The sequence below is a fragment of the Platichthys flesus genome, chromosome 9, assembly GCF_949316205.1.
Source record: "Platichthys flesus chromosome 9, fPlaFle2.1, whole genome shotgun sequence".
NCBI lineage: Eukaryota > Metazoa > Chordata > Actinopteri > Pleuronectiformes > Pleuronectidae > Platichthys > Platichthys flesus.
In genome coordinates this window covers 394877-412107 of record NC_084953.1, presented here as the reverse complement: position 1 = coordinate 412107, position 17231 = coordinate 394877, and the positions used below count along the sequence as shown (strand labels likewise).

General features: G+C 45.1%; 2 protein-coding genes across 5 annotated transcripts in view; one reads left to right on the top strand and one right to left on the bottom strand.

The window, feature by feature from the left end:
* patj (PATJ crumbs cell polarity complex component) overlaps positions 1 to 13758 on the top strand; it is a 57346-nt gene extending 43588 nt beyond the window's left edge. For 3 of the 4 annotated variants that reach the window (XM_062396036.1, XM_062396038.1, XM_062396034.1), the window contains 18 exons: positions 343 to 539; positions 922 to 1013; positions 3202 to 3277; positions 3451 to 3732; positions 4575 to 4634; positions 4731 to 4812; positions 4897 to 5003; positions 5156 to 5239; positions 5626 to 5819; positions 5944 to 6091; positions 6294 to 6380; positions 6839 to 7076; positions 9711 to 9736; positions 9859 to 9981; positions 10142 to 10246; positions 10488 to 10591; positions 10657 to 10780; positions 11290 to 13758. In XM_062396036.1, coding sequence (XP_062252020.1) covers positions 343 to 539; positions 922 to 1013; positions 3202 to 3277; positions 3451 to 3732; positions 4575 to 4634; positions 4731 to 4812; positions 4897 to 5003; positions 5156 to 5239; positions 5626 to 5819; positions 5944 to 6091; positions 6294 to 6380; positions 6839 to 7076; positions 9711 to 9736; positions 9859 to 9981; positions 10142 to 10246; positions 10488 to 10591; positions 10657 to 10780; positions 11290 to 11436 — 2276 coding nt within the window. In that variant the 3' untranslated portion in view covers positions 11437 to 13758. The remainder of the gene's footprint in view (positions 1 to 342; positions 540 to 921; positions 1014 to 3201; positions 3278 to 3450; positions 3733 to 4574; positions 4635 to 4730; positions 4813 to 4896; positions 5004 to 5155; positions 5240 to 5625; positions 5820 to 5943; positions 6092 to 6293; positions 6381 to 6838; positions 7077 to 9710; positions 9737 to 9858; positions 9982 to 10141; positions 10247 to 10487; positions 10592 to 10656; positions 10781 to 11289) is intronic. The other variant, XM_062396037.1, reaches the window with a different exon arrangement.
* Positions 13759 to 13910: 152 nt separating this feature from the next.
* pdzk1ip1 (PDZK1 interacting protein 1) lies at positions 13911 to 17180 on the bottom strand. Its single transcript, XM_062396039.1, has 3 exons — positions 16984 to 17180; positions 15411 to 15612; positions 13911 to 14232 (listed from the first exon to the last, which is right to left on the bottom strand). Exons 1-3 carry the CDS (start codon positions 17048 to 17050, stop codon positions 14163 to 14165), a joined length of 339 nt encoding a protein of 112 aa, XP_062252023.1. The 5' UTR covers positions 17051 to 17180; the 3' UTR covers positions 13911 to 14162.
* Positions 17181 to 17231: the final 51 nt, after the last annotated feature.

Sequence of the window (17231 nt, the reverse complement as noted above, 5' to 3'; positions counted from 1 at the left end):
CTGAACAAACATCTGAGATGAGAACGAGCCGAACGTGAATCTGTGTTCCTCAGGATTCAGTTCGAGCTGATCATCTCTGTCGTGTGTGAACATGTTTGTTCAGTTTCACAGTTCCTCCTCCTGTTCCTCCTCCTCTGTCCTACCATGAGTCTCTTTTCATTTATTTACCTATTTTCCACAGTTTTGTCTGTTTTCTGTTCTGTTTTCTCAGAAAGAGAAACCAAGTAAAAAACTTCTTAATGAGACGTTTTGTTTTTGTGATTTTCGCTCTCCCCCTGACATTTCCTCTTCCTCTTCTTCTTCCTCTTCCTCTCTCTCTTCCTCTTCCTCTTGCTGCTGCAGAGCGCTGGTGTGAGCGATACGGAGACCTGCAGGGGGAGCTGTTGTGCGTGGAGGTGGAGAAGGAGCGTCAGGGTCTGGGTCTCAGTCTGGCAGGAAACAGGGATCGCTCCCTCCTCAGCATCTTCGTGGTCGGACTCAGTCCTGGAGGAGCCGCGGCTCGAGACGGACGCATCCGGGTGGGAGACGAACTGCTGGAGGTGAGAAACGTGTCCCCTGCTGTATGACATCACGTGACATCCCATCAGATCATGTGACATGAAGTCACATGACGAACATGAGATAAACCACGCCACAACATCTGTAAACAAGTGAGCAAGTAGCCATGTGTCAGAGAGAGAGAGAGAGGCTGGACATTTTCTCCATGTGTGTCTCTGCCTCGCTCGCCCCTTCTCCTCACAGCTGTGTCACAGACGCCAGGAAAAATAGATTCTGAGGAACAAATACACAACACACACTACAACACGTACACAACACACATACACACACATACATGTGAGTCTGGTGGAATCAGTGACTTTAAAGTGAGGATCTTTCACACTTGTGTAAATATATAAACGTTCTCTGTTTTTTTTTTGGCAGATCAACAACCAGATTCTTTATGGGCGGAGTCACCAGAACGCGTCGGCCATCATTAAGAGCGCCGGCTCCAGGGTGAAACTCATCCTGCTCAGGTAGGACTGCAAGGCATTCTGGGAATTCAGGGAAAACAGGTGCATCTGTTTAAAGGCGTCGTCGGTTTGTCTGAGCTTGTGAACAAGAAGACGTCTGAGACAGGAGACGTAATAAAGCAGTTTCTCATTGGTTCACAACGTGATGCAGTCAAGTTTGTTCCTTTATTTACAGTTTGTGGAGCACGTTAGCACGTTAGCACGTTAGCTCCTCAAAGAAACCAATGCTAAGGCCTCTTGTGTTAGCAGCTAGTTGTGGCTGTGCAGCCACAAGCTGCGTTTATTAGCAAGTTACCTTGAATTGAATCTGGAAAGTGTCTTTTACAGATGTTTCTACTTGAGTATGGACCATGTCCAGTTTGGATCAGGTCTCTTCAGGACCTCAGACACACCTGATGTTCACTCTTTGTTCTTCTTCACGCCCTCATTAGTTCTGTCGCTCTTCAACATGAGCATTAAACAGGATTAATCCAAGTCACAGAGAGAACAAGGTGAGAGCTGGTGTCTCCTTGTCCCTCCGTCAGTGGAGCAGGCTGGAGACTCAGAGGGAGGAGCTGAGGGAGGAGCTGAGGGTGGAGCTGAGGGAGGAGCTGAGGGTGGAGCTGAGGGAGGAGCTGAGGGAGGACCTGAGGGTGGAGCTGAGGGAGGAGCTGAGGGAGGAGCTGAGGGTGGACCTGAGGGTGGGGCTGAGGGTGGGGCTGAGGGAGGAGCTGAGGGAGGAGCTGAGGGAGGAGCTGAGGCTGGAGCTGAGGGTGGACCTGAGGGAGGAGCTGAGGGAGGAGCTGAGGGTGGACCTGAGGCGGGACCTGAGGGAGGACCTGAGGGAGGAGCTGAGGGTGGGGCTGAGGGTGGGGCTGAGGGAGGAGCTGAGGGAGGAGCTGAGGGAGGAGCTGAGGGTGGAGCTGAGGGTGGAGCTGAGGGAGGAGCTGAGGGGGGAGCTGAGGGAGGAGCTGAGGGGGGAGCTGAGGGTGGAGCTGAGGGAGGAGCTGAGGGTGGAGCTGAGGGGGGAGCTGAGGGTGGAGCTGAGGGAGGAGCTGAGGGGGGAGCTGAGGGAGGAGCTGAGGGAGGAGCTGAGGGTGGAGCTGAGGGTGGAGCTGAGGGAGGAGCTGAGGGGGGAGCTGAGGGCGGCCTCATTAAGAGTTTCCTCCGTCATTTCTCCTTCAGACAGGATTTACTCCAGCGGTCGATGAGGAGACCTGAGTTTCTCTCTTGTCTGCAGTTGATCCTGTTTTTATTCATTAGGGAGTCTCCAGAGGAGGTGGTGGGGGGGGGGGGGGGAGGAGACTCCTCCTTGTTCCTGTTGCTCTGTTTGACCAGATGCTCGTTTATATGAAAGTTGAGTCTCCGTGAGCAGCTCGTCCACCTCTGCCCTGAGTTTTGTCTGTCAGGCTACAAACAGGCTGTTGCCTTGTTGGTAGATGTTGTGTTTAACTGATCGTGTCTTACACCGTCCGTCTGAAGCTGACGTAGTTTTTCCTCCTCATTGTGTGTAAATTCATATTCCTGCCTTTTCTAGACCCAATGACACGTTATACTTTATCACAAACATGTGAAGAATTCTGGCTGAACGCTCGCTGAGGACAGAATCTCGTTAAAGTCGTGTCCACCGGCCGCAGCTGGATGATTAATCTGTGGGTAAAGGTCGCCACGGCAATGAACCATGGGATGTCGACAGGGCCCGAGCCTCCCGACACATCGCCATGGAAACGGGGGGGGGGGGGGGTTCAGTGTCCCTGCTGGTGGAACCGTCTCGATCACTTTGTCTTTGGACTGGAGACTTTCAAAGAGAAATGAGGTGAAGAGACGTGATCCTCTGTGAATTGAGTCAGATCATCAGAGCTGTATATCTATAGATCAGGTTGAGTCGAGCTGTTTTCATGTGGTCGCCTGTTGGTGGCGTCGTTTCCTCTGTAGTCTGACCTTCTCCACATTGACCTGTTGACCTTGACCTCACCGATGATCTGAGGTTCATCAGAAACTGAACTTAATTCACGACAAACCTCCTGCTGTGTTGTGTGTCTAAGTCGATGTGTCTGTGGTTGTGTCAGTTGTGTCATTGCAGCTGTCCTGTGTGTGTGTGTCTGTGTGTATCAATGTTAAAACTAATGAAATGAACAATGTTCTATTATCATGATGCAGCTAATTCTGATCTCATCCCCTTATCCCCCCCCCCTCCCCCCACCCTCTGTAGAAGTGAAGATGCTATAAACCAGATGGCTGTCCACCCTTTCCCTCCTCCCCCTCCTCCCCCTGTGCTCAGCCCTGAGGTAACGACACACACACCTGAACACAAATACACAAACACACACACACAGACACCCACAGATACACACACAAGGCCAGAAGTATGTGGACACCATTGAGCACAGTTCAGCAACTTTAATGTGAATATTGTTAAATCAACACTGTAACTTTCACTGAGCAACATCGCCCTCTGCAGGGCGTCTTTCCAGCTGCCCCTGGTGTCCCCGCCCCCTCAGAAGGGCCGTGCCCCCCCGACAGCCTGGCGCTCCCCCCGCCACCACCATCCTCCTCCTCCTCTTCATCGTCTGAGACAACGGCGAGCCTGCCTCCCACTCACCTGTGCGGTGAAGCTGAGGTGGTAACCGGGACGGACCCGTCGCCACCGGACCAGACGTACGATGAGGCCGAACGCAGCCACAGGACCAGAGGCAGCGTGAGCGCCCCCCAGAGTCTGAGGGAGGCCAACACCCTCAGAAAGGTGCTGCCCTCGCCCGTCTGCTCGTTAATGAACTCTTACCTCCGAGGATCCTGATTGGTCCGAGCCATTGACCGTAATTAACGATGGACGACATCACAGCTCCCATAAGTTCAGCCAAATCATCTGACCGCCCCCTGGTGGCTGGCAGCAGTATAGGTCATAATTTGAATCAGGGATATTCTACCGAGAGATGCGTCGTCCGTCTTTATTTCCAGTCAATGCTCCGAACCACTGGGGTTCAGACACTGGGATCGTCTGGAGTCTGGAGTCATGAACTCTAGTGAGAATCCGCTTTGAACCACAAACGTCTCGTTTTAAACCTCCACTGAAAAATTCAATTTTAGACTAAACAAGGATTTAACCCACAACAGATTTGATCTGGTTCACCACAAAACATGGACTGTTGACACGAGGACATGTTTGTTGAGTGTGTTGGTGAAACGTGTTCAACTTTGACCTCATCCGCTCCAACTTTACATTAGAGTTTAATCTGAGTTAATTCAGTGTCAAAGATGAAACCACTCACTTCCTGGTTTGAATCATCAGTTACTTTTTTAAAGTGAAAACTTTCTCAGACTCTGTTTTAGTCTAAATGTCCCAGAAACCTGTTTCTACCACAGATCAGAACAATGTGTGTGTGTGTGCATGTGTTTGCGTGTGTGTGCGTGTGCGTGTGTGTGTGTGTGTGTGTGCGTGTGTGTGTGTGTGTGTGTGCGTGTGCGTGTGTGTGTGTGTGTGTGTGTGTGTGTGTGTGTGTGTGTGTGTGTGTGTGTGTGTGTGTGTGTGTGTGTGTGTGTGTGTGTGTGTGTGTGTGTGTGTGTGTGTGTGTGTGTTTCCTGCAGAGACAAAAGGAGTCCCCAGTTACCGAGCTGCAGGCCCCCCGGGCGTTGCTGGAGCACCAGGTAACAGCAGAACCAGAAATCAGGTCCATCCTCAATCATTTGATGATATAATAGTTTTTTATGAATTTGTGTGTGGTGTGGTGTGTGTGTCTCCAGTCCTGCAGGTCGTTCAGCAGCTCCAGTAAACAGACAGCAGCTGCTCCTCTGATCAGCCCTGACCTGGAGACTGTTAACAGAGGTACACACACTCGGTGCTGATGATGATGATGATGATGAAGAACATTATAGATTCATGTCTGAATAATAGAATGTTTCTCCTCAGACCCGTCGTGCTGTGCCGTGGTTCCTGGTCAGGAAATGATCTTAGAAATATGTAAAGGTCGATCGGGACTTGGACTGAGTATAGTGGGAGGAAGAGACACACAGCTGGTAACACACACACACAGACACACAAACATCTCACTCTCACTCTCACTCTCTCTCTCTCACTCTCTCTCTCACTCTTTCACTCTCTCACTCTCTTTCTCTCTCTTTCTCTCTCTCACTCTCTCTCTCTCTCTCTCTCTCTCTCTCTCCACCAGGATGCCATAGTGATCCATGAGGTGTATGAGGAAGGAGCCGCAGCCAGAGACGGTCGCCTGTGGGCAGGAGACCAGATACTGGAGGTGACTGATCCTCTTCATCTTCATCTTCATCTTCATGTTCTGCTCAGATTAGTGTAGTTTGGTTTAAACCTCTCACTGTTGACATGACACACATTCCATTGCTAAGTTTATTCTATGGAAGTTGTCTGATCCAGCAGTAAATCAAATAAACCTTCAGCTTCATGTGAGATCATCTCAGTGAAGTTTGTCCTCCAGCTTCTTCTTCACGTCGCCTGAGAGACTTTCATCACAAATGAACCTGTGACCCTGAAGTCACACAACCACCACGAACAAGAGGACAAACCAAAACCATCACAGTCACTCAAACACAATGTCTCCCCCTGCTGGACAGACACTGATGATACAGTCTCTTCTGTGTTTGTGTGTTTGTGTGTGTGCGCACTCAGGTCAACGGGGTCGACCTCCGGGGAGCGTCCCACGAGGAGGCGATCGCCGCCCTGCGTCAGACGCCAGCTAAGGTTTGCCTGACGGTGCTGAGGGACGAGGCTCAGGACCGAGACGAGGACAACCTGGACATGTTCCAGGTGGAGCTGCAGAAGAGGAGCGGCAGAGGACTGGGACTCAGCATCGTCGGGAAGAGGTCCGCCTGAAACCAGTCACACCAGCACCACCTGCAGGACACTGTCTGTTACTGCTGGATGGATGTAATGTGTGTGTGTGTGTGTGTGTGCGTGTGCGTGCGTGTGTGTGTGTGTGTGTGTCAGGAGTGGCAGTGGTGTGTTTATCTCTGAGGTGGTCAGAGGGGGCGTGGCTCAGCTGGACGGTCGTCTAATGCAGGGAGATCAGATCACGTCAGTGAACGGAGACGACACGCGACACGCCTCGCAGGAAACTGTGGCCGCCATTCTGAAGGTAGCACGCACACACACACAGACACACACACACACACGTACACTCATCAACTTCTGCTGTAACACAAACAACTTTTTCCACAAAGAGGCTCAATATAATCTGTCCAGTGACCGCGTCAGAGGTGTGTGTCTGTCTGTGTGTGTGCCTGTGTGCTTGTCTGTGTGTGTGCCTGTGTGTGTGTCTGTGTGTGTGTGTCTTGCAGTGTGCTCGGGGTCCGGTCCTGTTGGAGCTCGGCCGATTCAAAGCTGCATCCTGGATCTCATCCAGACGTATCTCACAGGGAAGTCAGGTGTGTGTGTGTGTGTGTGTGTGTGTGTGTGTGTGTGTGTGTGTGTGTGTGTGTGTGTGTGTGTGTGTGTGTGTGTGTGTGTGTGTGTGTGTGTGTGTGTGTGTGTGTGTGTGTGTGTGTGTGTGTGTGTGTGTGTGTTTTCATCCATCAGGTACCGAATGGGAAATCAATCACTCACATTGTATTTGTATAGTCCATATTCCCAGTTTGTCTCCTCGTCTTTAACAAGGAGAGACGGACACTAGTCAACAGATGTCCAGAGTAACAGAGAAGATCACAGAGAAGAAATGTGTTACGTAGGATCCATACTCAATATTACAAGAGCTTTGGTAACATTTTAGAGAGAAGAAAATTATCATATAAATACGATAATTATCATAATAATAATAATAATTCTTCTGGCTGCCTCACTTCGTGATATTGTGTCAAGTTGATGACCTGATCTCTGTTTCTCTCAGATGAGTCATGTGAGTGGAGGCAGCTCAGGTGTTGTAGCTCCGCCCCTCACTCAGCCTCCAGCCTCATCTGACCCCCCCGCCTCCAACCTTGTGGCCGTGACCTCCTCCCCGACCTCCTCCATGACCTCCTCCATGACCTCCTCCTTGACCTCCTCCATGACCTCCTCCTTGACCCTGCTCATCAACAACAACGTCACGTCCACCTCTGACATCACTTCCTCCTCTGCCAACAACACAGGTAGAGACCCACAGAATAACCTGAACACAACCTGAACTGAACCTGAACACAACCTCAACACAACCTCAACACAACCTGAACACAACCTGAACACAACCTCAACACAACCTCAACACAACCTGAATATAACCTGAACTGAACCTGAACACAACCTGAACTGAACCTGAACACAACCTGAACACAACCTGAACACAACCTCAACACAACCTCAACACAACCTGAATATAACCTGAACTGAACCTGAACACAACCTGAACACAACCTGAACACAACCTCAACACAACCTCAACACAACCTCAACACAACCTGAATATAACCTGAATATAACCTGAACACAACCTGAACACAACCTGAACACAACCTCAACACAACCTGAACACAACCTGAATATAACCTGAACACAACCTGAACACAACCTGAACTGAACCTGAACACAACCTGAACACAACCTGAATATAACCTGAACACAACCTGAACACAACCTCAACACAACCTCAACACAACCTCAACACAACCTGAACACAACCTGAACTGAACCTGAACACAACATGAACACAACCTCAACACAACCTCAACACAACCTGAATATAACCTGAACTGAACCTGAACACAACCTGAACACAACCTGAACACAACCTGAACACAACCTGAATATAACCTGAATATAACCTGAACACAACCTGAACACAACCTGAACACAACCTCAACACAACCTCAACACAACCTGAATATAACCTGAACACAACCTGAACACAACCTGAACAAAACCTGAACTGAACCTGAACACAACCTGAACTGAACCTGAACACAACCTGAACACAACCTGAACACAACCTGAATATAACCTGAACACAACCTCAACACAACCTCAACACAACCTCAACACAACCTCAACACAACCTGAATATAACCTGAACACAACCTGAACACAACCTGAACACAACCTGAACTGAACCTGAACACAACCTGAACTGAACCTGAACACAACCTGAACACAACCTGAACTGAACCTGAACACAACCTGAACACAACCTGAACACAACCTGAACACAACCTGAACTGAACCTGAACACAACCTGAACACAACCTGAACACAACCTCAACACAACCTCAACACAACCTCAACACAACCTCAACACAACCTCAACACAACCTGAATATAACCTGAACTGAACCTGAACACAACCTGAACACAACCTCAACACAACCTGAATATAACCTGAACTGAACCTGAACACAACCTGAACACAACCTCAACACAACCTGAACTGAACCTGAACACAACCTGAACTGAACCAGAACACAACCTGAACACAACCTGAATATAACCTGAACACAACTCAACACAACCTGAACACAACCTGAACACAACCTCAACACAACCTCAACACAACCTGAATATAACCTGAATATAACCTGAACACAACCTGAACACAACCTGAACACAACCTGAACTGAACCTGAACTGAACCTTAACACAACCTGAACACAACCTGAACACAACCTGAACACAACCTGAACACAACCTGAACACAACCTCAACACAACCTCAACACAACCTGACCACAACCTCAACACAACCTCAACACAACCTCAACACAACCTCAACACAACCTCAACACAACCTGAACATAACCTGAATATAACCTGAACACAACCTGAACACAACCTGAACACAACCTGAACACAACCTGAACATAACCTCAACACAACCTGAACACAACCTCAACACAACCTCAACACAACCTCAACACAACCTCAACACAACCTGAACATAACCTGAACTGAACCTGAACACAACCTGAACACAACCTCAACACAACCTGAATATAACCTGAACTGAACCTGAACACAACCTGAACACAACCTCAACACAACCTGAACTGAACCTGAACACAACCTGAACTGAACCAGAACACAACCTGAACACAACCTGAATATAACCTGAACACAACTCAACACAACCTGAACACAACCTGAACACAACCTCAACACAACCTCAACACAACCTGAATATAACCTGAATATAACCTGAACACAACCTGAACACAACCTGAACACAACCTGAACTGAACCTGAACTGAACCTTAACACAACCTGAACACAACCTGAACACAACCTGAACACAACCTGAACACAACCTGAACACAACCTCAACACAACCTCAACACAACCTGACCACAACCTCAACACAACCTCAACACAACCTCAACACAACCTCAACACAACCTCAACACAACCTCAACACAACCTGAACATAACCTGAATATAACCTGAACACAACCTGAACACAACCTGAACACAACCTGAACACAACCTGAACATAACCTCAACACAACCTGAACACAACCTGAACACAACCTCAACACAACCTCAACACAACCTCAACACAACCTCAACACAACCTCAACACAACCTGAACATAACCTGAACAGATATTGATAAGAAATGATCAGTTTTTATTTCTCACTGAACTGGATAAATATTGCAAGGCCTAATGTATCTCTTGTGTGTGTGTGTGTGTGTGTGTGTGTGTGTGTGTGTGTGTGTGTGTGTGTGTGTGTGTGTGTGTGTGTGTGTGTGTGTGTGTGTGTGTGTGTGTGTGTGTGTGTGTGTGTGTGTGTGTGTGTGCAGGCTCCCGCACAGTGACATTCACACGGGTAAATTCCTCTCACACACGTTTTCCCTCTCATTGGACTCTTTGACCTTTGACCTCTTTCCTCATGGTGTCTACTCGTTTGTAAAGAATATTTTCTTCGCCACCCCCCCCCCCCCCTCTCAGGGCGTCAGTGACTCCCTCGGGGTGAGTGTAGCGGGGGGGAAGGGGAGCCCGCTGGGCGACATCCCTATCTTCATCGCCATGATTCAGGCCAATGGAGTCGCCGCCAAGACGCATCAACTCAAGGTACAGGAAGTGATGTCATAAAAAAATACATTTATTATAGAGGCAACTTTCAAACAACAACTGAGACTTTAAAAACAAAAGATAACAAGATGATGAAGAGAAGAGCAACAATCCAATGGATGAGGTGTGTGTGTGTGTGTGTGTGTGTGTGTGTGTTCAGGTCGGAGACAGGATCGTCAGTATCAACAGTCAGTCTGTGGAAGGTCTGTCACACAGTGAGGTCGTCACCATGCTGAAGAACAGCTACGGAGACATCAACATGCAGGTAACACACACAGACACATACACACACACAGACACACACACACACACAGACAGACACACACACAAACTGACAGAACATTCACAGCATCTAATCTAGAAGTTCTGTTTTATTTACACTGCAGGAGAAAATAAACAGAAACAAGTTTCTTGAATTGTGCTTAACACGTGTGTGTGTGTGTGTGTGTGTGTGTGCGTGTGCGTGTGTGCGTGTGCGTGTGTGTGTGTGCGTGTGTGTGTGTCAGGTGGTCGCAGACACCAACATCAGCGCCATCGCCACTCAGGTGGAGAGTTTGTCCGGCAGCTTTAGTCTGACGGACAACACGGACACACACACAGCAGAACCAGAGTGAGTACACACAAACACACACACAGTGTGTATCGACAGATATCATGAATGTGCCCCCCCCTCAGGGGTCCGCGGCCCCGCAGCATCAGTCTGGAGAAAGGCTCTGAAGGACTCGGCTTCAGCATCGTTGGAGGATTCGGGAGTCCACACGGGGACCTGCCCATCTACGTCAAGACCGTCTTCAGCAAGGTCAGAACCAGGCTAACAGTTTCCACCTGCTCCCAGTCTCTATGCTAAGCTACGCTAACTCAGCTCAATACCAAATGCGGAGGATCACAAGTCTTTTTCTCAGATGTTCAGAATAATATAAGAATAAGAAAGAAGTGTCTGTTATGGTGCTGCAGGAACTCTTCTCACTGAGTTTGAGTCTTTTGATGGACGTCACAAATCCTTGTTGTCTTCGTGTCCTGTTGAACCGGTGGACGCTCTGGTGAGTCCGGTGAGTCCAGTGGGTGTTTCAGGAATCTGTGAGCGAACCCCGCCCCCCCCCCGAGCTTGTATCTGAACATCATGAGCTCTGTAGCACTCACTGTGTTTTAATCTGGGCGAACAGAAACCTAGACTTTAGTAAACGACGACTGGCTCTCATCAGTCACATGACTCGACTCCCAGCGGGGAACAAACAGCTGATCTCATTTCAGCCTCACGGGGGCACTACAGAGGTCTTAACCATGTGACTGTGTCGGCGTGTGTTTCAGGGAGCGGCGGCGGTGGACGGGCGTCTGAAACGAGGCGACCAGATCCTGTCGGTGAACGGAGAGAGTCTCCAGGGAGCCACGCACGAGCAGGCCGTCGCCATCTTGAAGAAACAGAGAGGAAGTGTCACACTGGACATCCTGTCATAACACACAGCTCCTCCCATCGGTGTGAGGACGCTCATCCACATTATGCATCTTCCAGCTCTGACACTTTCACTGGATTCAAACCTGAAACTGATACGTCTTTTGACAAGCAGACAGACAGACACACACACACACACAGACACACACACACACACACACACACACACGCACACGCACACGCACACGCACACACAGGGCTCAGGGCCTCGACAGAGACGTTCATGAACTAAAGGGAAGTGAAGTGAACGCTGCTGCACACGTTAGCTTAGCATCTCCTCTGTGTAAAGACTGGTTAGCTGTTAGCATGGAGTTATTATTGTAAATGTGGAATCATCTGGAACATCTGGAGCAGCACATGACCATGGACACGCCTCCTGTCGTGTTTCCTGTTAACGAACCTTCGGCCACTTTGTGCAGTTTGCCTGTTTATTGCTGAAGCTCAAATGAAAACTGTGCCAGAATTATGTTTGTATAATAAAATCATGTATTGATAAGTTATAGATCAGTTATTGGTCTTTACTGAGAAACATCTCTGTGTCTCCAGGTGGAGACTGTTTGACCTCTGACCTTCTGCTGCAGGACTGATCGATTATAGAACCTGTTATTGATGATTTATAACGTCCTGGGATTTATTAGAAAGTGATTTTATTCATGTTTCACCAACATGTATGATTTCATCATCACTAAACAGTCTAAATCAATAAGGTCAAAATATTAAGATAATCCAAACTGTCATAAATCTGTTTTTAAATCAACTCATTCTCTTGTTTTATGATCACGTCTATGAAAAGGAAAAGTGAAGTGACAACAAAAACTGATCCGATTTAAATGAAGTTAAAGACATGAAATACAAATTAGATGAATAAATTAATAAAGTAAGAATCATGAGACAAAGTAAAAGCAACAGAAAAAGGTTTCTGATCCACAGACTGTGGAAATGAGTTCATAAATGTTCGTATTGATAAACGTCTGCAGCTGAAGGTCAGAGGTCAAACTGTCAATCAGAGATGTCTCAGAGAGAGAGCTTCTTCTAATGACTAATAACTGATCAATAAATGATTGATAAGTCTTCAATGATCCATCATTTACAGCTGATAAACTTTAGAATGAAAGCGTTTCCCCTGTGATGCTCAGGGTGTGACATCACTGCAGGGGCGTGGCCACAGGTGTCTCACTTCTGACATCGTCTGATACAATTAGTTGGATTTTTTATTTCAGTGAAATTGTATTTCCATAAACTAGTTGTTATATTATTGTTATTCAGTTATGAACTCTAATATAAAACAAACTACTGATGAGACTCAGGACTCGGTCGTCATGGAGACGCTCTGTCGCTCCCGGCAACCGATGCAGTGTCTCACACTCGCTTGTTACCATGGAGACAAATGTGACAGATCATAAAAAGACGAAGTTAGTGAAAAACTTCTGCTTCAGACATTAGCCTAGCTTAGCACAAACACTAGAAGCAGAGGGAAAGTGCTAGCATTAAAACCACACATGGAAATTTACTGATGGAAAGTTTGATGAAACAACTTCACGTGATTCTGTCAAATTCCAAACCTTCAAAACTTCTTCGGAAAATGTTGAATATTTACTGGTTTTTTTGTCAAATGTCACAGTAAACTGATATTTTCATTGGTAGATTTAGAGATTCACTGAGGTTTAATGTTTAAATATGGAAATGACTTAGAGATTTAAAGAACATAGATCTGCGTTCTGGATAAAACCAGGTTCAAACTTCTTGTTTCATATTGACGACATGTTGGACTCAAGGTTTGTTCAGAAAACATCTGGGATCAAATTCACCTTCAGCGTGTTTTTTTGTGCAGAAAATAAAAATGTAAATTAGATTGTGAATGACACATAAACAGACCTTCAGAATAAAAGTCAATCAGTGAAACTATAATTTAACTCTAAGACACAAACTGAAATGTGTATTTGATATTATTTCCTCTGGTCTGACAGAAAAACAAAGAAGTTGTGCTTTAACCTTATATTTCCATCTCTGCTGTCAGACTTCAAACTGATTAGAATTTAATTTAAACTCTGAGATCAGATCTGACTTTTGTTCAGACTGAGAACATGAGGATTTGTTCATTTGTAACTTCCTGTTTCATTGACATGGACTTTGTCAGCCAAATGTACAATACTTTTTTATTTTCATCTTTTTGTGTCTTAATTGAAATTGTATTTTCTTTCTCTGTTGAGTCTGTATTGATGTAATTTATTTTTTCATCTCACTGGAAAAGAAAACTTGAATTTGTTGTTTAACGTCTTATTTCTTCATAATTTCCTTCTAACATGATTAAAACTCATTTGAATGAATCTTTCATCCTCATGAATAAAGACTTCACTTCACTAAACACACACTGTAAATAACCACTTTTATATTTATATTAAAAACGACCTGAAGCATCGAGTTAAATAATTTACAGTCTGGTTCATATTCCACTGATGATTAATGAGCTGACTGCACCTTGTCTCTTAATCATTTATTAGTCAGCACACAGATCACCTGACAGATCACCTGACAGATCACATGACGGATCACATTGCATTTTATATGAAACATTTCATTCAGGGAAACGAGGAATGATAACAAATCACTGATTCTTCACAGGAACGTTTTATATAATATATAATATATAATGTCGTAGAGACAACGTGTGTTTTCTGTCTACGAGTTGTGAAGAGGACGTTACGAGAACCAATAGGATCGTTGAGGTCGGTCACATGGGAGTAGCTTTGTCAGCACCGCTGTCGATCTCCAGGAAGTCGAGCACGTTGACTTCTTTGCTCCTGATTGAAAAACACAAACATCTTAAAACTTTCAAACAAACTCACAAGTACAGAGATGTGAAGGGGACTTTATTTTCATCACTTAGTATATTTTATATTTTATATATTTAATTCTACTATACTTTATTTCTATACAATACATGTTATTACTTCATATACTAAGATATTTTGTCTCGATGTCCTGCAGCTAAGATTCAACGAGCTGAGCCCCACAGCTCCACAGAACCTCACGACCACACAAACCAGAAGACTTCACAGAACCCTGAACTGCTCAACAACCTCTTTCCCTTTTCATTGGATCGGTGACTTGATCTAGGCTTAATAATGATACTAGGCTGAGCTGGACTGTTTATTCGATTCTGTGTGATGTCCTTGAGTTTCATATGTGTGTGACAAGTTTAGGTTTTAAGTTATTCAAAAGTAAGGTTAGTTTGAAATGCTCTTCATGGTCTTTCTTTACATTTCATTCTACCCAGGCACAGACACAGACACACACATATCACTTCACCTCATTAAACCTTCCTCCGCTGCCAGTCGTAAACAACTTCAGAAGAAGGGCGGGGCTGTTAACTTTAGGGAGGGGGGGGGGTGGGTCAGACCATTTTGAAAGCAGGAAGTTGTCAACTTTTAATGAATCCACCATCTTGGGAAGCACACTGACTCACACAGACACACACACTCACACACACATCTTTGTTTAGTTTGTTAGTTTGTTTGTGTTTTTATACTTTATATATTCATAATAAATGTTTTTCTTTCACAAATGTTCTTTCACTAATGTTGAATAAGTGAATTTTGCCAACGGCTAAACTGTCAATAACTCGTAACCTTCACTGTTCATTAAATAATCTTTAATAGTGAATATTGAGATTTCTTATTGAACTAGATCTAAATGAGATCTTAATCAAATCAATATATTTTCCCTTCCTTTGAGAGTGGTCCCCCGAGGTAACTCTAACCAATTCAAGTTATGATCTAATAATATTTTAAATATTGATGTTTTATATTTTATTTTGATAACCAAATTTATTGATTGCCTAAACGCACACTATTCTATGGTATCACTTTTTAAGCATTGTAAGAAAACCAGTTTCCTGATGAAACCACAGATTCTGCTCCAAGGTGACAGATGGTCCTGGGCAGTGATTGGTTGAGAGCGTGGAGCGTGTTGGACGCACCTGACCACGTCCCGGCCTGGGACACACGTGTCCCTGTTGGTCAGGACCAGTTCAGATTCTCTCTTAGACCTCGTCCCCATGGACTTTTCAAACCAGGCCTTCTTCACCAGCAGCACCACGAACGACAGGAAGAGGAAAGCAGCGACCGCGATGATGCCGGTGAGCCACTGAGGCAGGAGGCGCTCGTCAGAGCGATTCTGAGCTGAAAGGGTCAGAGGTCACAGGTCAAAGGTCAGCCTGACTCAGCTGCTCCTCTGGTTTGTCTCTGCACCAGTGACCTCACAGAATCTTACGTCTAGATGCATAAAGGCAGTGAGCTGCTGCCATGTGATTGGCTGATTAGCTATTTGTGGTATCAACCAATTGAACAGTTCTGCATAATAAAGTGGCCGATGAGTGCATATATAGAGAGAGGGATAGATAGATAGATAGATAGATAGATAGATAGATCGATAGATGGATAGATAGATAGATAGATAGATCGATCGATAGATAGATAGATAGATAGATAGATAGATTGATAGATAGATAGATTGATAGATATATAGAGAGAGGGATAGATAGATAGATAGATAGATAGATAGATAGATCGATAGATGGATAGATAGATAGATAGATAGATCGATCGATAGATAGATAGATAGATAGATAGATAGATTGATAGATAGATAGATTGATAGATAGATAGATAGATTGATAGATAGATAGATAGATAGATAGATAGATAGATAGATAGAGAGAGAGAGATATATATAGAGAGAGATATAGATGGAGAGAGAGAGAAAGAGAGAGATAGATAGATAGATAGATAGATAGATAGAGAGAGAGAGATATATAGAGAGAGAGATATAGATAGAGAGAGAGATATAGATAGAGAGAGAGCGAGAGAGAAAGATAGATAGATAGATAGATAGATAGATAGATATAGAGAGAGAGCGATAGATAGATAAATAGATAAATAGATAGATAGATAGATAGATAGATAGAGAGAGAGAGATATATATATATAGAGAGAGATATAGATAGATAGAGAGATATAGATAGAGAGAGAGAGAGAGAGAGAGAGAGATAGATAGATAGAGAGAGAGATAGATAGATAGATAGATAGATAGATATAGAGAGAGCGATAGATAGATAAATAGATAAATAGATAGATAGATATAGAGAGAGAGCGATAGATAGATAAATAGATAAATAGATAGATAGATAGATAGATAGATAGATAGATAGATAGATAGAGAGAGATATAGATAGATAGAGAGAGAGAGAGATATAGATAGATAGAGAGAGATATAGATAGATATAGAGAGATATAGATAAATAGATAAATAGATAGATAGATAGATAGATAGATAGATAGATAGATAGATAGAGAGAGATATAGATAGATAGATAGAGAGAGAGATATATATAGAGAGAGCGATATATATATATAGAGAGATATAGATAGAGAGAGAGAGCGAGAGAGATAGATGGATAGTTAGTATAGTTATTTCCAGCTGTCAGTCACTGATGTGTTTTCAGAGGACAGATAAAGGAAACCTGTGAGGTTATTAAATCCCTCCGTCTCTACCTGTCTGTGCCGTCACGGCTCCGACGATCAGCAACCAGGAGGAAATCATCTGCGACACTTTGTCCATTATCGACTCTTTGCTGCGTCTGGAGAGAAAAGTCCTGAAGCCTGAAAGAATCCACCGAAGTTCAACGTGTGACCCTGAGAGCGAAGCTGCAGCCGAGAGGAGCCGAGAGTTTCAGGTGTGTTCAGGTGGATCAGTTAACTTCTGTTAATGTTTAACTCCAGTTCTCAGGAAGAGAATGTAT

Excerpts from the sequence above, each read along its gene's own strand:
- pdzk1ip1 (XM_062396039.1), bottom strand. The coding sequence starts at position 17,050 with ATGGACAAAGTGTCGCAGATGATTTCCTCCTGGTTGCTGATCGTCGGA. Across the intron at positions 15,613-16,983 it reads AGCCGTGACGGCACAGACAG|CTCAGAATCGCTCTGACGAG; the intron begins GTAGAGACGGAG and ends TGACCCTTTCAG. Across the intron at positions 14,233-15,410 it reads CCAGGCCGGGACGTGGTCAG|GAGCAAAGAAGTCAACGTGC; the intron begins GTGCGTCCAACA and ends TTTTTCAATCAG.